This window comes from Lepidothrix coronata, unplaced genomic scaffold, assembly GCF_001604755.1.
Source record: "Lepidothrix coronata isolate B3197 unplaced genomic scaffold, Lepidothrix_coronata-1.0 Scaffold214, whole genome shotgun sequence".
NCBI lineage: Eukaryota > Metazoa > Chordata > Aves > Passeriformes > Pipridae > Lepidothrix > Lepidothrix coronata.
The window spans coordinates 1,304,192-1,329,634 of record NW_016690394.1 but is presented as its reverse complement, the minus strand read 5'-3'; the positions used below and the strand labels follow the sequence as shown (position 1 = coordinate 1,329,634).

At 47.8% G+C, this 25,443-nt stretch overlaps 2 protein-coding genes across 4 annotated transcripts in view; one reads left to right on the top strand and one right to left on the bottom strand.

Moving 5' to 3' along the window:
* TMCO4 (transmembrane and coiled-coil domains 4) overlaps window positions 1-17,014 on the top strand; it is a 34,302-nt gene extending 17,288 nt beyond the window's left edge. For all 3 annotated transcript variants that reach the window (XM_017833381.1, XM_017833382.1, XM_017833383.1), the window contains 5 exons: window positions 396-532; window positions 1,985-2,069; window positions 5,692-5,809; window positions 7,924-8,041; window positions 16,286-17,014. In XM_017833381.1, the coding sequence (XP_017688870.1) occupies window positions 396-532; window positions 1,985-2,069; window positions 5,692-5,809; window positions 7,924-8,041; window positions 16,286-16,618 (791 nt within the window). In that variant the 3' untranslated portion in view covers window positions 16,619-17,014. The remainder of the gene's footprint in view (window positions 1-395; window positions 533-1,984; window positions 2,070-5,691; window positions 5,810-7,923; window positions 8,042-16,285) is intronic.
* A 2,803-nt stretch (window positions 17,015-19,817) lies between these two features.
* Window positions 19,818-23,759, bottom strand: HTR6 (5-hydroxytryptamine receptor 6). The gene is made up of 3 exons (XM_017833385.1): window positions 22,128-23,759; window positions 20,479-20,637; window positions 19,818-20,222 (listed from the first exon to the last, which is right to left on the bottom strand). The coding sequence occupies exons 1-3, from the start codon at window positions 22,857-22,859 to the stop codon at window positions 19,821-19,823; spliced, it is 1,293 nt and encodes a 430-aa protein (XP_017688874.1). The 5' UTR covers window positions 22,860-23,759; the 3' UTR covers window positions 19,818-19,820.
* Between the last annotated feature and the right edge of the window lie 1,684 nt (window positions 23,760-25,443).

The following is a 25,443-nucleotide window of genomic DNA, read 5'->3' as shown; positions in this document are numbered from 1 at the left end:
GTGTTGGCACCACCCTGCAGGAGTGACCTGAGAACCTCCTGTACCACACCTGTAATTTAGCTGTGCTTTCCTGGATTGCTGAGCCACCACATCAGTGACTCATTTTGTTGAAATTACAGCTGAAAACACCTTCCTTCATGTGAGACTGTTCACTTCTCTATGTTATTAGACCACTTTACTGCTGTACATAAGCCTCCCCAACACGCAGGTTGCACTCACTCACAGCGTCTGTATCAGAACATAAGATTCTTCCTTATCTTCAGTCCAGCAAAGCATTTCTCAGCTCAGCTCTTGAAAAGAAGAACTGGAAATGAGAAAAGCTCCTAGGCTCAGCTTTTAACTTCAGTGAACTGTCTTGCTTTTGATGTTTTCTAAGAAACCTCTGTGTGTTGCAGGGATTGTGACGGCCTTGACGTGGCCAACTTCGCTCCTGACTGTTGCCAGTGTCATTGACAACCCCTGGGGAGTGTGTCTGCACCGGTCTGCTGAAGTAGGCAAACACCTTGCACATATCATGCTCAGTCGACAGCAGGTAATTGTCCAGAAATTATCCAGGAATAAGGGTTGGAAGGGAATTGGCCCATGGAGGTGAAGTTTCATAGTCACACTAGTTAACTGTCAAGTGATATTGTTCCAGGGAGACAAAAATTAATAAAAAACTTAAAGAGTGCTGCAGGAAGGTATCTGGTATTGGGAGAAAAGAGGAAGTCCTAAGTGAATCAGAGAAATCCTGCTGAGATTTGTTCCATTTAACCTAAAGCTTTTCTAAATGAGGAAGAAGAGATCCAAGTCGTAAATGACTAGTGGCTTGACTGAGTCACAACACAGCTATGCCCACTCCCCTGGTGGAAATCGGAGAGTAGGAAGTAAGGATAGGTGAAAAGTAGGGGAGAACACAGAGTGTTAAAAATATTCATTGATCATTAAGAGGCAGCAGCAAAACAACCTGAGAGAAAAGTGTGTGGCAGCCAATGCCCTGTAAGCTTTGCTTCAGAGATGTGGAATGAGGTGGTATCTGAAAGAAGTAACAGAAGCTACTAAATCACCCTGAAAAGGCTTGAAAAAAGACATTTCTACTCCCCAAAAACCTGCCATCATTTTCCAGGCTAGCGCTGGTTTTTGCTGGCTGTATGTTCATCTCACACTGATCCATACTGATGTAGAGGAACTGGAAGGGAGCTGTGGCGCCAGAGCTCTGTGTCACAACAATGTGGAACAGCAGAGTAGAAACAAACTTGATTCCTCATAAAAATCATATCCCAGGAAAGCCAATAAACTTTATTTTGCCCTTTGTCTTGCTCAGGGGCATTTGTTACTGCATGTTAAGCATTTGCTGTTGTGAAAACACACATTCCAGCGAGCTGGAGAGTATAAAACTAGTTAGTATGATGTGTAAGGTGTCCATTGCACACCTGCTCCCTGGATATTACAACGACCATTTCTCATTTATGTTAAGATTAGACTCCTTTGATCTTACAGAAAATCTTATTAGGCTATTCAAAATAAAAGCTTAAAGCTTAAAACTCACATCATTTTTTATAACCATCACGTGGTGCTGCTGTCACTCAGTCTGAAATCTGGAAGTGGTCGATATTTTTTTGTATTACAGCTGCTTCTTCTGTTTATTAAAACATTTTTAGGAAAATTTTGCTCCTTGAGTTAGGTTTTCGTTTGGAAATTTCAAACCAATGACAGCATCTGGTTTGGTTCTGCTTGAAAGAGCTGCTTTGTTGTAAGTTCTAATCATTAGATTCTTTCAATTGATTTTCTGAAGATCAAAACATACAAAATACTCAGATATGCAAAATCCTCCATATTGAACTGGACATAATCCCTTTGAAACCAACCAAATTGCTTAGATGTTTCAAAGATGATGGACAAGTCGGTGCTCTGTGTCTCAGGTTCTCAGGGACCTCAAGACCAGTCTCTCTTTCCAGATCTAGAGCAGAATTTGATGGATTTCTCTCCTTTTCTTCTTTCTCAGGGGAAGAGACCTGTCACACTGATTGGCTTCAGTCTGGGTGCAAGAGTCATTTACTTCTGCCTGCAGGAAATGGCTCAAGAGAAAGGTAAAATTCACCTTATAACCTTTTTCTCCTTTATTTTTCTTACTGCTGATAGAGAAGTTTTTCTTCCAAGAGGGAGAGTTTTTCTGGAAGAGAGCTTGGCTCTTTTAGGATAGGACAAAAATCTTTAAAAAATGGTTTTGAAATGCCTTTGGAGCCAAATTCTGTTGTCATTTCCCCCAGTTCAGCGGATTAAATCCTCTGCCTTCATTTGAGGTGCTCCAGTGGTCAGTCTGGCCTGATAAACAACAACTGGACATTTGGATCAGCCTGGAGCTGCCCACATACTGCTGTGATCTCGGCAGAGGATGCTTTGCCTTTCTTAGGATCTCTCTGCAGCTCTTTATCTGATTCTCTGAGTCCTCCCTTCCATTTAAGTCACTGAAATGCCTCTGTCATCTGCTATTTTCATGGTAATTTTTCCACAAAGTCAAGTATAAAACCATCTGTCAATTTATTACCCATTGTGGTTCTGTTTATTAATAGATTCTATTTTTAATTTAGAGAAAAAGAGAATAAAATCATTATGATCAGTTGATGGAAATTGTATCTTGGGCTTGAGTCAGCAGTGAGCGTGTGCCTGTCTTCCCCCCACGTAGCAATTTAACTCATTAACCATTTATCCTCACAGATAATTACTAGTAAATAAGGAGCTTTATAGAGGAAAATGTGCAGTGAAGTCTAAAAAGTGGGAACAGAGTCAGGTGAGGATGGAGAGGTCAGCACCGACAGCTTTGTACCAGAACTTCACTTCTGGTTTAGGATTGAAGTCCTCAGATACAGGAATTCTATTCTCAAAATAAATCTAATCAAATCCAGAATGATCCTAGTGGAGTTACACCGGAGCCAGCACCCAGATCCTAATCTGGCCCTAGATCTACACTTTTTTGTGTCCTGAGAATGCCAGAGGCTGGGATATTTTCAGGTTTTTATTTAAGTCTGGAATATAATAGCCTATTGCTAAGTAATCCATGGGAGGAAATCCTTAGGGGTTGGAAGGCTGGCTGCCACTCCAAAGAAGTCGGAGCATCATAGTGATGTATCAGAGCAGCTCCCACCCTACTCTGATTTTTCAGTTCCGTAATTGAATTCCAAAAGCTGAGCTGTTTGTGAGATGAAAAGCAGCATGTTAAGTACAGATTGCCAAGGCCTTCCTCAAGACACATTCCAGAGAAGCCACAGAAGGAATGGAGCTGGGACCTGGGACAGCTGAGACTGATTTGGGTTTGGCCTTGGATGTCTCACACAAACACATGGCCTCATCATGCAGGGCTTTGCATCCAGATGGCAGTGGCATTTCTGAGGACAAATAGCTAATGATGGATTAGCCAGTGAAACACTATGGCAGGAACTCAAATTCTGTTCAAATGCTTCTCTGCAAAGCAGTGGAATAACCTTTGGGATACTTCATCACAGGTGACTTTGGGAGCCAGAGCTCAGCAGGTTTCCAAAAAATGACATTGTAGCAGAAGATGGAGTAAATGAGCCATGAGAGTCACGTTACTGTGTGGGAAGATCCCTGCCCTGATTTCTTTGTCATGATTCCCATGTATTTCAATAATTAGCAATTAGCAAACTAACGCAAACTGATAATGGCTGTTACCACCAGACCCTGAAGCTTGAAACCCAACCGTGTGTGACAGGGATGAGGTGTCACACACTGGGGATTTATCTGGTACTGATCGCAGCTCCTGTGACCACTATCCGGCTGGGCTGTGATCCCTGCTGTGGTCAGGTGTCGGGAATGCTGCTGACAGACTCTGCCCTGGAACACTGACCTGGCTCTGCATCTGTAACAGGTTGAATTCCAGCCCTGATCTCCTTTCAGTCAGGACTAACACAGTGAAGTGCTTTCCCTTTCCCAGTGAGTTGTATCCCTATGGCACAGCAAAGCCCACCAGGCCTCTGGTTCAGCTTCTTCCTTCCACACTTTTTCCGGAAAAAACACCTTAATCAGGATTTAATTTTGGCCCATCATTCTCGCTCTGCTCCCACCTTTTTGGACTTTATTGCACATTTTTCTATATAAAGCTCCATATTAAATAGTGACTCTCTATAATGCTAAATGGTTAATGAATTAGGGGTTTTTCTCTGCTTATGCAGACTTTATTGTTCTGCATCATCTAAAAGATTTGCAAACTGTGAAATACATTTAATTTATCTCGAGCCTCAGCAGCTTTGCAGGCCAGTGATCTGTTCCCAGGTTTCTCTCCTCTTCTGTCAATATTCAAATAAAATGAGTATTTTGCAGCGAAACCTAAATATTTTTTGTTCTGAGCAAGAAATAAGCTGTACAAAGGACTGGAGAAACAAAAGCTTCCAATACCTTCCCCAAATATTCAGGATCCTGATGAATTAGCTGTTTGTTTATTCAGTTGGCTCACTTTGTGGCCGTAGAATTTAGTACCTTGTTTGGAACAAGCTTCCCGTTAGGAAGGCTCTGGGTTTCCTTTTGATTGCCCATGATTACGGGAACAGGACTTTATTGCTCCCACAGATTACACTAACAAAATTGAATTGCTCTTTGCTCTTTTCCATCGGTGCAAAATTTCCTTTGCAATAAGGACTAATTCCAGGAGAACTCGTTTGGATTTTGCTGTCAGGCACCGGGATTTACACTGTGCAGAAGGAGCAGGTGCTGCAGGGAGCTCCAGTCCTTTACTACTCTCAGGGAAAGGAAACCAAGTGATTTTCATTTTAAAAGTCCAGCCAGGCAGTGCCTCTCTCTCAAACATTTGGTTTAGCTCAGGTCTTCTAGGGCCTGGCCTCCCACAGGTGCAGAGTATGAATTTGGAATATTATGCCCATGAGTCTTCCATTTAGCTGCTGTGACATCAGGAGCTTCATCTCTCTTCACAAAGATTTATGAAAGGCACTGATATATTGTCCAGGAGTTTAGGAAAGTAGCAGAACTGCCCAATATTTCTCATTCCATCATTATTTCTTCTGGAATTGCCTGGCTGCTGCTCTCTGATAAGTGAGGAAGATTTATTATGCTTAAAAGTCAACATTGCTGTTCACCAAATTCTGCCCTGGGCATTCAGGTTACAGCACAAGGAAATTGAAACAGTTTACTAAATCATCACTTGTATTGGCAAATGCCTCCATTTTTGCTACTTCGTAATCAATATTAAGAATTTGGAATTTTCTCTTACATGTGCATGTCATGTTTTTCATGGACTCAGCTCTAAGGACTGGTTGTGGGAAAGGTTTATCATCCTTCATGTATGATAACATGATCACTCTGTGGGATGTCACCTGTTTCAAAGCTCTGTGCAAACTCAGATCAGTGGGTCTGCAAAAAGAACTTTCCCGAGGTTTCCAAACTTTTCCAGATGTTTGCTGCTTGAACAGCATCTCTTCTCCCTCCTACCATCAGCCTGGTCCTTTTCACTGCCTCAGGATCTCTATTTTTCACATTTACTGACTCCTGCTGAACTTCAGACATTTAGCATTTGTGCAAAGTTTTATTTATGATCCTCCTTTCCGTTCTTTCTGTCCTTCAAATTGAAACTACAGAAAGGACGATTTTTCTGGACTTCACATCTGAACACACCCTTCCTTCATGTAAAAGTATTTTCTGATCTACCTTTTAAATCTGAGCTGTTCTGCTTTCACTTAACAGACTCCCAGGGGATCATTGAAGACGTCATTTTACTGGGAGCTCCAGTGGAAGGAGAAGCCAAGCACTGGAAAGCTCTCACCAAAGTGGTGTCGGGCAGGATCATAAATGGTTACTGCAGGTGTGCTCAGTCCCCACTTCATTATCCTTGAAATGGTTTTACGTATTTATCCCTTTTAAATACTTTGTAAGTGAATAATTGTTGAGCTGGTGAGGATGTTGATTCAGGAGCTGCAGAGCCTTGTCTCTCTGGAAGTCTCTCCCTCAGATCAGGTAAGAGGCTTCAGGAGGCACTTGAAGGCTGATTGTGACACTGGAAGCCCGAGGTGCTCCACAGGTAGGTCCTGTTCCTACAGGGACAGTGTTTTATCACTGGCAACCTAAAGCTGGGTCAGTGTGTTTGTGTGCATCATCTGATGTATTCTAAAATCCCTTTAAATCTCAGCTTTAGGTAAAGGACTATAAATAAGGCTGTTAAATTCACTGGCTTAAAGAATGGGAATTAAAATCTATAAAAGCTTTAAGGTGCAATATACTTAGGGCTGCTTATGAGGAACAAGACGTGAAAATCACAATGGAAGGGAAGGAGCTCAAGCAAATTGAAGGTTTTTATGTCTACAGTAGGTTTCTGGTCAGGATAGTCCACATGAATAAGGTGTTTTACTTACAAAAGAAGAATAGCTGGAATAGTTGTAGAAAATTTAGTTAGGATGTGAAAGAATACCAAGATAGACTTAAAAAAATATCAGCCTTTTAAAACCACACAGGCAACTAACTGCTGTGCAGAGTTGTGGGAGCTGTTGGGTAGGAAGAGGGAGGTTCAGACACCCCAGACAGCTGAAGCGATCTCAGAAAAGCTATTAAAAATTCAAGCAACAGCTTGATGACTAATGACTAATAACCTAATGATTGTATATCGGAAGACAGGAACACTGCTTCCCAGCACAACCAGATAAGGGGAAATTAAAACAAAGGAATGAAGCAGGGAAGACTAAGAGCATGGGGAAATAAACTGAGAAAGAACCAGGCAAGAAGATTAGCAAAGAACATATACCTGCAAGTGAAGACCATTTATAAAGCCATGAGCCTTCGGGTCAAGGAGAGGTGAAAATGCTGTTGGTGTTTTCCATGCACACATCCATATGGATGCCTACACACATACCTGTGAGGTGAGAAACTATTGTGTTACTGTGCTTCTAACAGGGTATGTTAACTCACAAAGAAGAATTAAATAAATTAATTAAACATATTCAAGATCAAAACAACAAATTATCAATCCTATGTGTCAGTTAGGCTGCAAATTATTGCCTTTGTCCTTTTTGCATCTCAGGAGGTCTTAGGGATGTTGGATGTGCACAGCACTTACAGTATTTCTTCATGTGCATCAGGAAAAAGCAATTGCTGCCTCCCTGGGAGTGCTCTGAGTTCCTCCAAGAAGCCATAAATGATAGAAATTGTTGCAAATAACTGAGCTTACCCAGCAAACATTGTTCTTCTCTGCATCCTACAAAAATCGATTTCACTGCAAAAAGCTCAGTGTATTCATTTCCTATAACACACAAAAAAAGGAATAAAACAGTATGTGTGTGTCTAGCCCTGTGTGTGGTAATTTCGTAAGTTGAGATCTTGGGTGTTGAGTGAAAAGTGATGTAGAAATTGTAGCTTGTTGCTCACACCTAGGAAGAAGCAGGTAAGGAGACTGTCAGGAAATATTCCACTATGCAGGTTCTCTACCTTTCCCTCAGATGCTGAATTTGGGGTTATTCAGGAAGCATGAGGGGCAGCTAGAGGAGGGAGCTGAGAGAGATGGGGTATTTCTGTGAGGATTGAGGTATGAAATAAATATACAAATAGTTCTTGGTAAGACCTCAGCTGATTCTGATTTCTGTGGTCTCTCCCTTATACAAAGGGTGACCTTGTTCTGTCACTTCAGGAGTAACTCTGTTTAGGTCAGATGAATTACACTGAATACAACTCCTGCAAGATCAGATTTGAGCCCAGTTTGTCAAGTTTCAGTCCAGTGTAACTTGTCTCCTTGGGCTTTGAAGTCCGTAGGGACAGGGCAAGTGAAAACCAGCTGTCAGAGCTGTCCCCTCTGATTTCACAGTGGGGCTACAAATTCCTAGTGGGAAACCTCACCCAAATTAGTTGGACTCACTAAGCTTTTGAAAGAACCCAGGGCTTCATTGCATTGGTTGGACAACAGGATTTATTCTCTCTTTTCTCTGCTTCTAGAGGGGATTGGCTGCTGAGCTTTGTGTACAGAACCTCCTCTGTCCAGCTCAACGTCGCAGGACTCCAGCCAGTTGACCTGGATGACAGGAGGATGGTAAACATGGACCTTTCCTCTGTAGTAAGTAGTTCCTATATTCTGCTTTTTTCTCCATCATGCTTTGCTTGCAGCACTGTAACCCCACACTCACTACTTAGGGGAAGCTGGGTACTGAAGAGAGCCCCTCCAGGTAAATTGTCCCTCTTCCTTCCCTGTCTTTGGGGAAACTGATCTCAGACTTCACTCTGGGTTTTTTTGGCCCAGCCAGTGTTCAGCATTGAGCAAAAAAATGAGAATTTGCCTCTCCTTTTGGATATATTTGGGGTTTTTTGCTTCTGACGTGTCTCATACTGGATACAGAAAATGCCATTATTCTCCAAGAAGGAGAATAATTTGGGTTGGAAGGGACCTTAAATATCATCTCATTCCAACCCTTGTGAGTCTGGATCGAGGGGAAGTGGGATCGGCAGCTGGAAAACGTGGAACTCAAAACATGTGACTGCGTGCAGCCCACAATCTTATCTTGGTGGAGCCTCCAACACTGTTCAGGTTCATTCAGGGCCGGGTCCATGGGCCTTGTACCTTGGTCCCCAGGGCCACACCGACCAGAATTGGAACCGGTTTGGAATTACAGAAGCTCCATGATGGCAATGGTTGGTTTGCCAGGTCCTGCAGCCTGTTTGGAGTGTGGGTCTCCAGGAAGCAGGAAGAGACTCATGGATATATCTGGCAAGCATTCAGCTTCCTCAGAGCTATCCGGTGTCATTAATGATAAGCCACTGTTATAACATCTGGCAATATATCCAGCAATATTCAACTCAATTACCTTAAGCAAACTCATCATCACATTGTTGTCTCATGAGTGAGCTCTTCCATGGAAAACCATGCAGAACTCAGCTTGTGCATCCATATCCACAGAAATCTTGGGCATGTCATCGTGTCTTTCCTTATCTTAATTGTTTTAATTCATTTTTCACTCTCTGCAAACTGGGAGATGCTTGGTACAAAGCTCAGGATACTTCTATGGTTGTTGTTCCTGCCATGACTTTTCCCAAATGTCCCCACAAGCTGGCAGGGACTGTCAGTGTTACTTTGAAGAGCTTTCAGAATTTTTGTAGCACCATCCTCCTGAGCCTATAAATACCCAACTGCTCCCAGCTCATTTCATTCATTATAACTGAGCTCTGCGCAGCCCTTGCCAGCAAACACAGGGCTTGGTACTGAACAGAGAGAACAGACACTTCACAGAACAAAATATGGGCTTCCCATATTTTGGAAGGGGCATAGTGGAGGCTTTTAAACATGGTCCAGCACTTGTATCTTTGCATCTCACTGAGTTGTCAGCATTTCCACACACCCCCACATCCAGTTTCTCACCATCCCCAGAGCTGCCATTAGTCGCTTTCTATCTGACATCTGTTGCTGGCTTGAAAATGGCCAAAGATGCCAAGGGGTGGCACTGGGGTGACGTTTCCTGTCAGCCAGTCTGTGTTACTCTCCTCTTTTTGAGTTCTCTTCAAACACCCTCCTTCTGTTGACCTTCTGCTTCCTGAATTGTGAAGCCCCCGGGGTCCTGCACACTTTATCCTGCAGCAGCCTCTCCATTTCCCTCAGAGGAGCAGGATTTACATTTCAGCTGAATGAATAATGTTTACAGAGCTGCTCTCTGCTCATCTCCTAGGGCTGTGCATCTGCCTGGTGCCAGCAGACAATCCCAGTGCTGCTCTCCTTCAGAAGGAGCTGACACCTCCACTTCCTTCATCTCACTGCAAAGCTTTGGGGGAGAAATGTATATTAAGTAGGTGTCGTTCTCTCGATCTGTTTTCCAGACCATGGAGCTTTATAGGAGGAAATACAGTGCTTTCTGTTGAACATTTTAGAAGTAAAAGGAGGAAGAATGGGAAGGAAATTTCCAGGGACAATATTTTTTTTAAATGTTAAGAAAGCAAAGATGGATTTTGCTGCAATTACAGTGCAGTAGCATAACAGAAAAATACATACTGATATTTAGAGATGTATAGAGAAGTTTTCTTTCTGGGGACCAGCTCCGTCTCTGCAGATGCCCTTGCTGGAGGTCCCCGTGAGTCTCCTGCCAGAAGAACAAGGTGTGATAAAAAACTGTAACTGATGCAAAAGTGTTCAGCGTGGAAGTATTACACAGGCAGCCTCAGTATTTTTGGTATCTCCCAGTCCATCCATGATGAAAACTGGACTGGATCCAAACAGCTTGGTTCTCTTTGCTGTGGTAGCACCAGAATCCTCTGAGTGGAGGGCTAAGAGCCCTCAGTATAACCAGGAACTCACCTCCAAGGCCTCTATCTCATGTCTCTCTTGATTAATGCATTTTTTATCTAACTGTCAGTTAAAAAAACAGAGAGAAAAACTCCTCCCACTCAGCAAATGGTTATAAAATCCTTCCTCATGGTTACAATGGGGCTGATTTATTCAGTGGGTTTGTTTGACAGCACCTGTTAGAGACCAAGGAAGTGGTGGAGCTACAGTGGATTATCCTGATTGCTGTTTGTTCCCAGGGGAGTTTGTACAGTGCAGGCTGAATTAACGTTTGAATATTGCAGAGCTGCTCTGAGGCAGAGCACAGGGATCATTTTCAGGCAGGCTCACAGGTTAGGAATTGGTGTTTCAGTTTCTCTGGGCAGTTTCACGGCATCAGAAAACAGGGATTAACTTGCAAATTTAGGGGCAGTGGGAATATGATGGTTGGAAATCTAGTGGAGAGCAGGAATGGATCACAGTCTGCCAGCACTGCCAAAGCCACCGCTAACCCATGTCTCCAAGTGCCACATCCACATGGCTTTTAACTCCCTCCGGGGATGGGGACTCCATCACCACCCTGGGCAGCCTGTTCCATTGTCTGACCACCCTGTCCATGAAGAAATTTTTCCTAATATCCAACCTAAACCTCCCCTGGCATAGCTTGAGGCTGTTTCCACTCATCCTGTGACTTGTTACCCTCACCTAGCTCCACCCTCCTTTCAGTTCTCCAGAGAGGGACCAGTATTCCTGTTATGAGGGAGGACAAACAGATTCAAGGCATTCTGGCCCTCAGCCAGGCAGGTACATCAATACCATAAGCAGATGAATTTTGTGGAATACAACTGCTTTGGCACTTCTGTGAGTCAGACTTTTCCCCCAAACACGTTAACCTGTGTTTTTTCCCACTGTATTCCCAAGACTTGCAGCAAAGAATTAATTGTCATTACAAAATACGGATTAATTAAGAACCCTGGGGAGTTCAAAAGGCAAAAGGTTGCCAAGGTCTCATTCCTTCTCTTTTTTTCACTTGTTCCAAATGAGCAGTGCCACCTTCCATGGTGACAGGCAAAAACAGGATCAGAGGAGCAGGAGCTTGGAGCAGAACTCAGCTTCAAGCAGCAACCTGGGGGAGCTGGGAGAGCCTCTCTCACACTGGGGGGAAATCCAGGGCTTTATGGAAATTAGTCTATTTGTCTGTTGGTCTGTGGGGTCACAGGGATGGTTTCTACAACCCTAGAGTCATCGGTGGCTTCATTTTCTGTGCTTCTTGATTTGAGAGCTCCGAGAATCCCAGATTAAATACATATTAAATACATTTTTCCCTTTGGGACACAAGCAGAGGGTTCTGGCATTGCCACTGTGTTAGAACAGAGGAAGAAACTGAAAAAGCTTTTCCAAAAAAAGGGCAATCAAAGCCATTAATAACTTGCAGTTTGGTTTTGCTTTGTGGCTGATAAATCCCAAAGGCTTTCATTCAGCCACAGCCTGTGTCAAGGTTCATTGAATGTTCTCTGGTTCCTGCTGTGGGAATCTGCTCTGCCTTTGGCTTTTGGGAGATCCAGCCACATTCCCCTGCCCAGGCAGCATTAGAGTTTTGCCATGGGAAAAAGCTGTGGGAAAACTGGAAAACAGCCAGGACATTTTCTTCCAGGCTGAGAATTGGGGTTGTTCAGCTTGGAGAAGAGAAAGCTTCAGGGTGACCTTAGAGCCCTTCCAGTGCCTAAAGGAGCTCCAAGAGAGCTGGAGAGGGACTTGGTACAAGGGCCTGGAGTGACAGGACAAGGAGGAATGGCTTCCCTCTGCCAGAGGGCAGGGTTGGATTGGAGATTGTGGAGAAATTCTTCCCTGTGAGGGTGGTGAGGCCCTGGCACAGGTTGCCCAGAGAAGCTGTGGCTGCCCCATAACTGGAAGTGTTCAAGGCCAGTTTGGATGGGGCTTGGAGCAACCTGGGCTCCAAAGTGGGAGGTGTCTGTGCCCATGGCAGGGGTGGAACTATCTGGTCTCTTCCAACCCAAACTATTGTAGGACTCTGGGATTCTGTAAATGCCTTCTGTCGTGCAGGATGTGCCCAGCTTCTGAACTAAGGCTTAGGCTGACATGTGGGAATATCTGTGGCCGGAGGAGCCTGCCAGCTTGTTAGGGGTGACTGGATTTTGAGTGATAATGTGGCACAACTTGGGAGTCCTGCAACCCATCAGCCTGTGCCACCATCTGGACCACGCTCTGCGTGGGTTTGAAGGCAGCATCCAGAACTGAGGAGTTTTTGGAAAGCACCAGTGGCATTTGAGCTTCTTCCCTTCTGTACCAGTAACTTCCCAAAACTGTCTGGCAGTTCAGTTCAGAGGTAGGGTTGGACTGCAGTGCTCTTCCGGGACAACATATTCACTGTAGCTTTGGGAAAGAGAGAGTAAACAATAACCCAAGTTGCCGAGCTGGCTCTGCAGTTTGATTCCATTCTGTGTGTACACACAGTGTCTGACACCCAGAGGAGGAAAGGGCTGCTGAAAGGTGAGCTGTGATTATCAGTTGAGCTCCAGAACCTGCAGCTCACTCCAGGAACTCTTTCACCACCCCCAAAATACCATTTGCTGTGAAAACAGACAGTATTTGCTAGGATGCCCTCCAAGGTCGTTACTGCTCCTGCTGAAATAACAACTCTGCAGAAATGTTTTAACTTGATGGAATCTTTTCCTGCATGATAAAGTTGCTCTTTGTACGTGATGGGCTCAAAACAAATCCAAGGGGTGAAATTCTCAAGGGTATGAGTGACCTGTGCCTCCTCCACCACACTGCCTGCCTCCTCAGTGATTCCCTGTGAATCCATAGGGTGTTGGTGATGGGCAGCAGGAGGAAGGCACAGGGAGCAGAGAGGCTGAGGGACACTGAGCTCAGCTCGGGCAGTTCCACAGCCCTGCAGAGCAAACAGGGATTTGGAGCCAAATGTACTCCTTGTGTTGCTGCTCAGGATGGGTGGTGGAGCTTTTATTGAAGGACTCTGGGCACGACCTGAGGATACTTGGCTCTGGAGGGAGCAGTGAAGTCTTATCTCTGCCATATGGAGTGATGTCAGTGTTGTGATGGAGCAGGAGCCGTGCCTGTGCCCATGTGAGGCCATGGCAGAGCCAGGACCATATAGAATGTTTCCTTTCTCCCGGCCCTTTCTCTGCCCTCCCCTTTCCAGGCTCCAGCACACATTGTGTTCCTATAGCTCAAACCAGAGAGAAACTGCGATTCCTCCTCTGTACACAACAAAACCACTTCTCTGTGAATTTAACAGTCGCAGCTGATTGTGCTCAGTGACTTTTTGACACTTTTTGGTGGATTTGAACTTGAAAACCTTTCCAAACACGCTGAGCTGATGGCTCCTTTCTGCTGACTGGTAGATCCCCCTGAGCAAAGCCATCAGTTGTCCTCCAGAGATCTCCCAGCAGCAGCAGTGCCAGAGACAGCTGGCTCATGTTTTCCAATGAGTCAAAGCAACCATAAAGTCAGATAGAGCAGGGAAAAGTCACCTAAACACACCAATAAACCCACCCCACTGCTTTCATTTCCTTAAAACAAGCAGAAATCTATTTGCTCTGGTGCTGAGCACACTCTTCCATTCATCCTGAAATTCCTCCTGGACTTTGTTCTGATAAATACTCAACCAACCTCTTTATTTCCCTTTGAAGTTTTTATTGACTATGTTGTAGATGTTCCCCTCCCATCTCCTGCACAGCCTACCCAGTGGAGGAATTCATCCTTTGATAGCAGGTGGAAACAGGCTTTGGAGATCTGGAATTGCTGGATTTTCCCACCAGGATGGCAAGTGGCAAGGCAGTTTGTTTGCTGTTCTTTTGCTGATGGCTCAGTGCTCAATGTCACACTGCAACAGAGTCCTCCCTCCTCTTACACTTCTCAGGGCTTGTGCTGGTCCAGCTTTAGGGAATCCTTTCCTGGGCTGTCCTGGAGACAGGAGTGAATTTCCTTGGAAGAGATTTAGAGGTTTAGCAGAGCTGCAGGAAGGGACAGATTTTCAGGAGGTCTCAACTTCTCTTTTAGCTGCATGAGCTCTTCAGAATGGCTCATACCCTGCATCCCTCGGTGATCATGGTGCTCAAGGAAGAGGAATTCCCTGTTGTTTTAGTGGAAGCTGCTGGATACTGAGGAGATACTAAAATCTAGTCCTTAAGGTGGCAGAGGAAATTTGTTCCCTCTGACTAATGGCTCAGTAACACCAGGATGAGAAATCCCCAAGCACTGACCAGGGCAGGCAGATGGTGGTGACAGGAGAGGTTCTGAATGCAATAAACCAAAGGCCTTCAGCCCCGACTCCCAGCAAGTCCAGTTCCTTCCTGTCTATCCCCACCTTGCTCCTTCGGCACCAACCACCCTGACTGAGCAGTAAAAGATTTGTATTTTTCCAGAGGACAATGTCCACAGCCCACAGCCAGTTCCTCAGTTCTTCCATGGTTATTTTAGTTAACTAATCAGTTCCAAACACACAGAGCATGTTGAGCCATCTGGAGGGATTCAAGTCACATATTGTATGTCTGATGTGCAGATTAAATCCTTCAGTTTGCTCCAAGCCCTAAGTGCAGCCAAATGTTTCCCCCTCCAAAGCCACTTCATGCAAACTCCTTGGAGGTTTGAATTTTTGGGAGGAAAGATTGGCTTTAGTTTTGGGAGAGCTGTGCTGGGAACCCTGGTGCTGGCACAGCGATGAATCCCGGAACAGTTTGTGTTGGAAGGCACCAGTTCAAACCGCCTGCCATGGTTAGGGACGCCTTCCACTAGCCCAGGTTGCTCCAAGCCCCATCCAACCTGGCCATGGACACTTCCAGGGATGGGGCAGCTGAAGGATTGCTCTGGAACCAGGCAGGAGCTGAGCAGAGGGTCCATGGCTGATGTCTTTGCAGAGCTCTGTGAAGAGCTCTTACCATCATCATCCCTTTCTGGGGCACTCATCTACCTGGCTGGGAAGCACGAAACCTGGGACTGGGGTGTTGCATATTCCTTGATGTGGAAATTCCCTAATTACTAGCAAGGTTTGGGTAAATAAGAGGCTGAGCCAGCTCTCTGGCTGGGTCAGGGAGGTTTAAACTGCTGGAAGTTGAATTTACCAAAGATGCTGCAGTATCTCAGGATGCTGTCGGTGCATCGAGTGCTTGGTTTGTGCAGGACACCTGGAATGGGGAAGGAATTTCTTCCTCTCCAACCATGTGGCCTTTAGTATAAACAACAGTCACCTTCGGAGGAGGTTTTCTGTTCTCTTGCTCCCTGACTGGAAGGATACATTCCAACATTCATCTCAGAAGGCTTTATCTTATCGTGGAATTCATCTTACAATAAAAACATCTGGGTTTTTGCACATGCTGTTGACTTTTATTTGGTTTATGGACCCATAACTCTTGGGCTCCTGGTTTTATATTGTGTGGGATGGATTGGTGCAGCCTCCAGCCAAGAACCTTAACGCGCTTGGTAGCTGTGTGAGGTTTAATGACTGTATCTTAATTTAAATAAGATAATCTTGGCTTTTGCAAAGGAGCTGAGGCACCTGGAGGAATGTCATTTAGCACAGAACAGGGAGCTGAACTAAGAGAAATCATCTCCTACCTGGGTGTCTCTCCCTGTGGCAGAGCTGCTCCTCTTACCCTCATGGCACACAGGATTTGGGGGTTGTAACTCAGCCAGGTCCAGGCTTTTAAACGTCTCAGAAGAAAAATAATCCAGCAGCAGCATGTGCCCCAAAGGCTGTTGCCAGTTCAGGCAGTTCCATACACAACTGCATTTATCCAATGGTGGAATCACCAACCCTGGAAGTGTTCAAAAACCATGTGGATGTGGCACTTGGGGATGTAGTTTAGTGGTGGCCTTGGCAGTGCTGGACTTGATGATCATAAATATCTTTTCCGACCTTAATGATTCCGTGATTCTTTGATTTTCCAGCCTCATTCTTTCCTCCTCAGAGCCAAACCCAAGTTTCAGGGCAGTGGTGGCTGTTGGGATGAAGGACTTGGCTGAGCTGGGTCCCCACGAGTTCCCCACTCACAGGATTCTTGTTCCCTGCAGGTAAACGGCCACCTGGACTACATGAAGCAGATGGACACGATCCTAAAAGCTGTGGGCATTAAAACCAAGGAATACCAGCCAGTAGAGAAGGGCAGTGGCAGTCTTTTCCCCCCTCTAGCCAAGGAATCTCTGCGGGAAGCAGGCAGCAAGGCTCGGGGAGAGGAAAACACCAGGAAAGAGGAGGATGAGGCTGGGGGTGAGGCTCTCCCAGCCAGCTGTGCTCACCGACGGGATTCCTCCAGCTCTCTCCTGGGAGAACCCTCTCTGCCCTGCCTGAACTGCTCCCACAGCAGGGACAGCAAGGACCAGGCAGCAGAAGAAGGAGCAAATTAGAGCAGAGCTGCTTAGCCAGCACTAAAACCGCTGTCACAGCACCAGCTGTGACACCGGGATTCCCCAGGGACAGAGCCGGCCGGAGCTGGAGCTGCAGTTTCCAGCCCCTCAAGTGAACCTGGAGGGTGGCACTGGTTTGGCACTAGATCAAAGCATTCAGAGCAGCTGCCAACAGCGGCTCCCACGGACAAAAGAGGGATGGTTCCTGCCTGTATCTGCACTGCTCCTCAGGAATCCGGGACAGATCCCCATCCAAATCCTTGCAGGAAGCAGCTGTTCCCCCTCAGCACTGTGCCCCTATAACTGAAAAGCAAATGGCTCTGAGGGGATTTTAATCATATCACAGAGGGGGGCTCATCACTAGGAAATTAAAAGCGTTTTTCCACTGGAGATTGGTTTGGTGTGTGGATTTCAGGTGTGTTGAGGGCTCTGCCTGCCCCACTTTGGGCAGATCAGTGTCCACACTTCAGCTATGCTGGCTGGGGAGGAGAAAGGCTCGGGCTGCCAGGGCACTTTCCAATCTCCAAAACTGTTTTCCTGTCTCCAGGTTGATGGCAATGAGTGTTGGAGGGCCCGTTCCTGTTAAAAACACATTTGGGACCCTGGGTGACAGCAGCAGGAAAACTGATGGCTTATGAAACTTCCAGGCTCTCCAAGCCCAGCAACCCAGTGACACTTTCCTTTTGAGTCACACACACATCTCCAGCCTTAAAAGCCCCCTTTATTTTTAATTGGCTTAAAATAAAACCCATACTTGGCATAGGATAAACATGAATCTGTTTCATTTCTACCTCCTTCCATAAAAGTGAATTGGTTCCACTCTCTTCTCCCCAGTCTCAGAGCAGAGGAAAGGACACAGCTTTACATCCCCTGCTAGCAGAGCTCCCAAATCGTGTGGGACTGATCCACATCTTCCATAAAAGCTCGTTTTCTGTCCTGTTTTTCTGCTAAGCCCAGGAAAACGCATCTGGCAGGGGCGTGACAAGTGGATGCCTCTGCTCTGAGAACACCTCTGGGGTTTTCTACTTTGCCACAAGTGTGATGGTATAAACACCTCCCACCTCTGATCTGGGAGGTCTCATTGACTCAGAAGGGGAAGGAGTGCAATTGCACCTTCCAATTTCGGTTCACGGAGGGTCTTCCTCCTGCCTCCCTGATCCAGCACCCCCTCTCCTTCCTTCACCAGGCTCCCTGCAAACCTTACCTGCAGATTATTTCTCACGGAGTCAAAGACATGGTTGGTTTTGGGGATGATGCCATAACACAGCAAAGCACAACGGTTTGGGTTCAGTGCCTGGTGTTTCCTCTCCCCAAATCCAACATCCAGGGGGGCTCAGACCTTCTCAGCTCCTTTCTGGAGCAGTGATGGGAGACATCTCTTGAGACAGGCCACAGGATCCCACGTGCTGGGGCTGTTTGCCCGGTCAGTGTTGATGCTGCTGGCTGCAGGGAAAGAATGGGATTTCTCCACTCATCCAAGGCTTTGTCTACAAGCAAACACCTAATTATTACAGTCTTGGTGAGACAGTAATGAACTATTGCTTTTGAACATTTGGCTTGAAGATATCTCTCTCTCTCTCTCTCTCTGTCCATCTCCCAAGGCTAATTTAGTACCTAACAGATTTCCAGACTCCATCGTGCATTTTCCTACTCCTTTTTAATAGGAGTTGTAGTCAAAGTGTGGCTTTATATAAAGCTGTTTTGTGGGAAGATGCACATATTGATCTCTATGCTTGACACCAGCCCCAGGCTCTCTGTCCCCCCATCCAGGGGAAAATGTATTGAACAGTTTGAGGTTTGAACCTGATGAACCCTCAGTGTGTCCCAGTCGCTCATCCCTGACTGCTGGGCCAGTGCCGGCTCCCAGGGGGTACAAAGTACCAAGTAAATGTCAAGTTGGTCATAAAAACTCTTGTTCAGTTCTGGAACATCCATGGGCAACGTGGAAAGAAAACTAGTGAGATTTGCTTGGAGCGTGGCTGTTTCTTCCAGCATTCCATATCCAGGGGATGCTCTGTGTCTGTTTGGATACTGGTGAGTTCCAGGAGCACAGTCAAACTCGTTAATGGGAGCTCAGAATTAGGCAGAAGGCTTGGAGGGGAGGGGTTCAGGGAGGGCACAGCAGCCAACTGTCAGCCCAGCTCTGGAGCCCAAAGGCACTTGAGGAAGAATTTACTAAAATCATTTGTTTTATTGATTATTTTAAGAGCCCACTTGCCACATTAGTCACTGTTCTCTCTGCTTATGGCTATGGTGGGGGTGGGCTGGGTGGAGGCGGCCTGGAATTGTCATTTAAAAGACAGTATTTCTTTAGATTCCTATTTGAAAGGGGGGGAGAGTGTATTTTCTAATTGCATCATCTAAAAATTAACGGATTGTCAGAGAGAAGTGTGGTGGTCCTGTGCCAAGAATGGGAAGCTGTAGGATGGAGCTGTAAGAGGCACTGATCCCATTACTACTGTCACACAACCCACAAAGCCATGACGAGTCACATCCCCACACCCCCACAGAACATCCAAAAATCAGTGTTGGACATTCTGCACCCAATTGAACCCCCACAGTGCAGCTCTCCATGATTAAACACGATGGTTTCACTGGGCTGTAACTCACTGCTTAACAGGAAACCGAGACAGACATGCTCCAAGTCAGGAAAGGAAACGCAGCTCCAAGAAGATGTGATGTTCCATGGGCTGAAGCAGCTCCAAACCTCTTATCCATGAGTCATGGGATGTGTTTCCATCACTCCTCTCAGTGCAGTAGGTGAAATGGAGGTGATCCATGTGTGAAAACTGAAAACCAAGCTTTGGTTTAAGTTTAGGGGGACAGATGATCCGGAATCCAAGGTTCAAACTAACCAGAGATGGAAAGAATCTTAGAATTACAGAATCACAAAATATGCTGAGTTGGAAGGGACCCACAAGGATCATCGAATCCTGGCCCCCTTGGGATACCCCAAGAATCCCACCACGTGCCTGAGAGTGTTGTCCAAAGGCCACAAGAAAGGTGAGGGACTGGTGCCAGTGAGCAAAGGAGGGATGGAAGAGAGAGAAACAAGGCAGTGACACGTGGCTGAACCTACCCACAGCAGTGCCCCTCCACAAGCTGCGCGATGCACTGGAAGAGGGAATTGGAGCAGCAGCACGTGGGCTGTTTGTGTGGGGCTGAGGGATCCTTCCCAGCACATGGAGCTCTGTGACCCCACTCAGGCCACGGGGGTGCCGAGCTGCCCAACCTGCGGCTCCGTGTCCGGAGGCTCTGCGTCCCACAGGCTGATAGAGGGGGCGTGGGAGGTCAGGGGGGCTGGCAGCAGGTTGGGATCATTCCCCAGCGCCCCAGAGTCAACTGAGTCAGTCTCAGCCTGCAAGGTGAGGATGTTCTTGAGGGACGTGGCGGCACGAGCTCCGCTGTTGGAGTTCCTCATGGAGAAGGATATGGCGTTGGGCCGGGGCTCCCCTGAGCGCCGGCAGCAGGGCAGGAATTTGCCCATGGCTCTCTTGAAGTCCCTCATGAAGAGTGGGTAGATGATGGGGTTCATGGTGCTGTTGCAGTATCCCAGCCAGGTGAGCATGTCGAAGAATCCGGCTGGGACACAGCCACAGACAGCCTGGGGGGGCACAGCAGGGATTAGCAGTGTCTCCCACCTCAGCCCCTGTCCAGAGCAGTTTCCCAGGCACACCAACATTCCCCTTTCAAAGGAAACCTCCAAATCCCTTTTGAAGGGTTTTTCCTTGCTGTTGGTCCCTGGGGAAGTTGCATCTTTGCTCCCAGAGGTGTTCCAGCGAGACCTTCAGATTGCACCCAGCTGGATCTCGAGTGAAAAGCTTTTGAAAACCCAACACAAAACCCCTACAGGTTCTTACCTGCGTCACATTGGTAATGAAGAAGGGGAGCCAGGCCACGAAGAACATGCCCAGGAGAATGCCCAGGGTCAGACTGGCCTTCAGTGCCTTCTTGCTGTGCTTGTTGGTGAACCTCCTGCTCTCACTGCCGGCCATGGGCTGGCTTGGGACACAGGGAATCTGTAGCAGGAGACAGGGAATGGTGATGAGCCTCCCCAGACTGGAGCTGCCAGCACCAGTGCCAGCCTCTGCTGAAGAAAAGTGAGGTTAGGTGCTCCAAATCCTGAAAAAACCCTGCCATTAATTCCCTTCTCCAAGAGACAGGAGCAGGGCATGCACCACAGGCCCTGAACTGCAAATTAGGGAGAGGAAACAATAGAAACCCTCAACATTACCTTATTTTTTTTACTGTAAAATAGGAGGTTCTCACTAGGCTTTTCTTTATAGAAAAAACCAGCTCACGTTTTGGTGAAGACAAAGCCCTAAAGAGGCAGCTCCAGCTGCTGATTACAGCAACAAACTAACTACGTTTATAAAAGCAGGATGTGAAACATTTCAGCCTACAAACACCATAACTCAGCCCTCCATCCCCCCCGCAATCTAAAATGAACTGATTATCTCAGCCCTCCACTGTAATCAAACGATGCTCCTTTGCCACTCAGCTTCCTGCCCAAAAAGAGAGCAAAAATCTGGTTAAAAGATGAAATTTGAGGGTTCCCTGGCTGACACCTTGTTTTCAGCCAATTTGGGGCTCCAAGAAACCTTTTGGGCCACTTGCCTTGGCTGAAAGACAGGTGGTGGATGCTGGTTTTCCACAACATGACAAAGCCCCTGAGCATCCCCTGATCCCCTGAGTGTGTTTGTGGGCTCCAAAAACCTGATATCCAGGGAGAAAATAAACACTTTATGATATTGTCTGTGTATTCTTTGATTGTCCTTTTCCTTTTGACCGTTTGGTGCATCTTATCACATGTGGGAGAGCTGGGCAGAGTCCTGTCTCTGCTCTTAGAGTGAACAAACTAAATCAAGGTATTTAAAGACAATTAAGTTTGCCTTTTCCCTGTAGGATATGTGGTCAATAAAGCCTATTACAGGGAATTAGAGCTGAAGAAATACAAACAAGTGCAGCCACGTTTTGGTTATAAAACCCACACATGAAACCAGTGATTGCACAAGGAGGGGTTTGGCAGTTCCCGTTAACCAGGTAACAAAAATAGAAGCTTCTGTTCAAAATAAGATGCTCTCCAGAATTTGGCATTTGCTATTAGTTGAAATCCTTCTCCCCCATATGTCTCACACCCACGACAGCCAAGATTTACAAGTGGAAAATCAGATATAAGATTAAAACCCTCAGGGATGATGCCAGCCAAGAGGGGGGCTAAAGTGCCTTTATTTTGCATCGTTGAGCATTTTTGCCTGAATCTTATAATTTCTCTGCTTCTGCTCATACTGTTTGTGTGCTCCAGAGCAGCTCTCCATTGGTGGGACAGACACAGGGCACTTCAGAGGGCGTCAGCAAGGTGGATGTTGCCCAAAATCTCCCTCCCTGTGGTCTAGTTGCCAAAGCCAGCTCTGGTTCTAAGGCTGTCCAGAAGGCACAAACACCCCAGGCACCCAAACTGTGCAAAAAACAAGGTCTGCAAAAAACAAGGTCCCTGCGGACACCTTACCTGTGGCATGGTGTCATCAGTAGTGGTGGTGGTGGCCACGTTGGAGGTGAGGGAAGCCACCTGCACCGCCTGCTTGCGGGCAGCCAGGAGGATGCGGCAGTAGGTGAAGGAGATGGCAGCAGATGGGAGGAAGAAGGTGAGGCAAGAGGCGACCAGGGCGTACGGCAAACTGACCACCAGCCGGCACTGGTCTTCGTCCCCCCACGAGGTGACATTCAGGGAGAGCTTCTCGAACTCCAGCTCGTGCCATCCCATCTTGATGGGCAGGAAGGAGGCCAGAGCAGCCACGGTCCAGGTGGCCAGGATGAGCCAGAGGGCCCTGCAGGAGGTCATGCGCAGCTTGTACTTGAGCGGGGAGATGATGAGCAGGTACCGGTCCAGGCTGATGATGCAGAGGTTGAGGATAGAGGCACTGCAGCACATGACGTCAAAGGAGGCCCAGAGGGAGCAGAAGTCCCCCTGCAGCACCCAGCGCCCATAGAGCTGGTTGAGCATGGCTGGGGGCATCACCACCAGCCCCACCATAAGGTCCGACATGAACAGGGACACCAGGAAGTAGTTGGAGGTGTTGCGGAGGGAGCGCTGAGTGACGATGAGGAGGATGAGGAGGAAGTTCCCCACCGTGGTCAGCAGGATGATGAAGCACAGGAAAGCGGCCACCCAGCTGCTCCCCACGAGCAACGAGTGCTCCCCCAGCATGCTGGAATTGGGGGCCCCCAGGTCACCCTCCATGGGAGCTTTGGGGTTGGGGGGACCTTCTCTGGCGTGACCTGTGCTACGTGATCATCGCCAGAGCTGGATCCAGGGGAAGAACGACCACCTGTCTGCTCTATGTCTGTCCTCCTCTCTCCTCTCCTTTCCTCCTCCTCCTCTCCCTCTCCTCCTCGTCGTCTCCCTCTCTTCCCCTGCTCTCTCTCTTCACTGGCACTCAGGGCAGAGTGACATTCCCAGGAGCCGATCAGCAGAAGCAAGGTTCCCTCCCCGTTACTCACAGCCAGGCAGTGCCTCGTCCCTGCAAATGCCCCTGCTCTGGGATGTCCCTGGATGCTGCTGCTGGATGCTGGGGATGTGTTGGATGGCAGGATACTCGAGATGCCAGGGATGGCAGGATGTTATGGATTCTCTGATGCTCTGGATGCACTGGACCAGGGAATAACAAGCCCCTGGGATGCTCTGGATACTCCAGATGCTCTGCACTCAGGATACTTCAGATGCTGGGGATGCTCTGGATCCCAGGATACTCCAGATGCCAGGGATGCTCCGTACCCAGGATACCTGGATGTTGGGGATGATCTGGACTCCAGGACGCCACAGATACTGGGGATGCTCCAGCCCCCCGAGGCTCAGCTCTTACCCCCCCAGCTGGGCTTGGCTCCCTGCAGAGCTCTCTCCCCGGGGCCTCCCGAGGTCCTCCGTGCCCGGGTGCTGCTGGTGCTGCAGCCAGAGCCGGCGAGGGGAGGCAGAGCAGCTTGAGGCGAGGACCGGGATGCTCCCAGCCCAGCTCACTCGGCAGGAGGAAGATCCGGAGTGTGGGAAGGGTTCTCTCCCGCGGCAGAGGTTCGTCCAGCCTGCAGGGTGTGTGTGTGAGTGTGTGTGAGTGTGTGCAGGTGCCAGCCAGACTTCCACCTGCTGCTCTGCAATGCACAGGAAAGGATGCAGAAATGCTGATTCCAAGGAGGTGGGGCTGGAAAGGGAGAGGAGGAGATGAAATGAAACGCTAATTAAAACAGGGATCTGGGCTAAACTACACAAAGTGCCAGCCCGAGAGTTCTCTTTTTTGCCTTAAAGAAACAGCCCTGTTCTCTGCTTTCCCTGCCATGTCTGCCATTCCTGCCATCCTGCCATCTGTGCCAGCACTGGAGCCCCCATGTTCACCTGGCAGCTAGGCCAGCAGGTCAGTGGCCAAGCCCAAGTGCCAGGCTCCATCCTCTGCTTGATCAGCAGCTCCTAGTGTCAGGCTCCATCCTCCACATTGGGTAATAAAAAGCAAAATTTTGCAAAACCAAATAAAAAAAAAATCAACAAAACCTGCACATGAGGCCTCAGGAAGCAAGTAGAGGCATCACAAAACTGGATGACATTCCCACAATCTGCAGCCAGGAACGGAGGGGCAGAGCCAAGGGGAAAGGCTGCCCTGGTGCTGGGACAGCCAGAGGGCTGGCCCCTCTGCTTCAGGGTTTTTTGGGCTGACCTTGGGTAGCCCAGATCCTTATCTGAGGGACAATCCTGCATGCATCCACGGCAACTTGCCCTTTGGCAAGTGGAAGGCAACATGTGAGAGTACCCAGTGGGTCCTGCTGGTGGCTCCAGATCAGGAAACACCCCTGAGTCTCCAAGTGCCATCAGTATCCTGTGCTACCACCTCCACACATCAGAGCCAACACCTTGGGGTGCTGTGAAGGGATTGATTGGGATTTTTTAATTACCCAGCTGCCCAAAGGTGGGTTTTTCCCAACAAATATCTGTGATTTCTGTTGGGGGTTGACCAGAGCTGAGGGCACTGGCTCCAGCACAAACCAGAGCCGTATGTGTGTCTCTGCTGGGCCCCTGGCACCCACCCCTGTGCTCACAGGGCCAGGCACTGCCAGCTGCTGCCCTCCCCAAGACACCACCAAAGCTTTCCTTAACATGCTTCCTTTGGGAAATTGTGCTGCAGATGTGTGGGGAGTGCCAGTTGTGCATCACACACACCCCCTCACCCCATCTCACTGCACCCCAGTGCTGTCTGTGCTGCCCTGTCACCCACTCAAGGACAGAAATCAGTCTCTTTAGCAAGTCCTACTTTTCTAATCACCTTTTCAACAACTTTGTCATATTTTTCCCAGTGGCTGAACAAGCATTTCAGGCCCGGAAACCACCTCTGAGCAAAGGATGGGGGAGATGCAAGGCAGGGTTCACCCTGCACAGAGACAAAGCCCATACACACCCCGTGCCAAAGTGCTCTCTGAGAAACAGTTGCTGTCACTGGTACCAAGAAAAGCTCTGCCCTCCTTCTGCTTGCCCAGGACGCTCTCCTTGGATGCTCCCAGCCAAACCTCCCCAGCCACCTCTGCATCCCTGTGTCCTGGCAGGGATCCCAGGGCAGAGGAGCACACGCAACACTCTGATTGCAGCAGGAGGTTTCTTTGGAAAAGCATTTGCACCAGGAAACCCTCACTTCCTCAGCCCATCTGTTGCTGGGAGAAGAGAGAAACCCCACCCTCAGCCCACCCTGCAGCAGCATCCCCAGGCAGGATAAGTGAAGGCAGCAGGACAGATTTATCCCAGCTGGATCCATGCTGGTGCTCAGTGAGGAAGTGATGCCAGAGGGCAAGTC

Bases quoted from the DNA above. Each gene is read 5' to 3' on its own strand.
- HTR6 (XM_017833385.1), bottom strand. From the start codon at position 22,859: ATGGAGGGTGACCTGGGGGCCCCCAATTCCAGCATGCTGGGGGAGCAC. The intron at 20,638-22,127 runs GTAAGGTGTCCG...CTCCTGCTACAG, and splicing joins CTGATGACACCATGCCACAG to ATTCCCTGTGTCCCAAGCCA. The intron at 20,223-20,478 runs GTAAGAACCTGT...GTGCCCCCCCAG, and splicing joins TCATTACCAATGTGACGCAG to GCTGTCTGTGGCTGTGTCCC.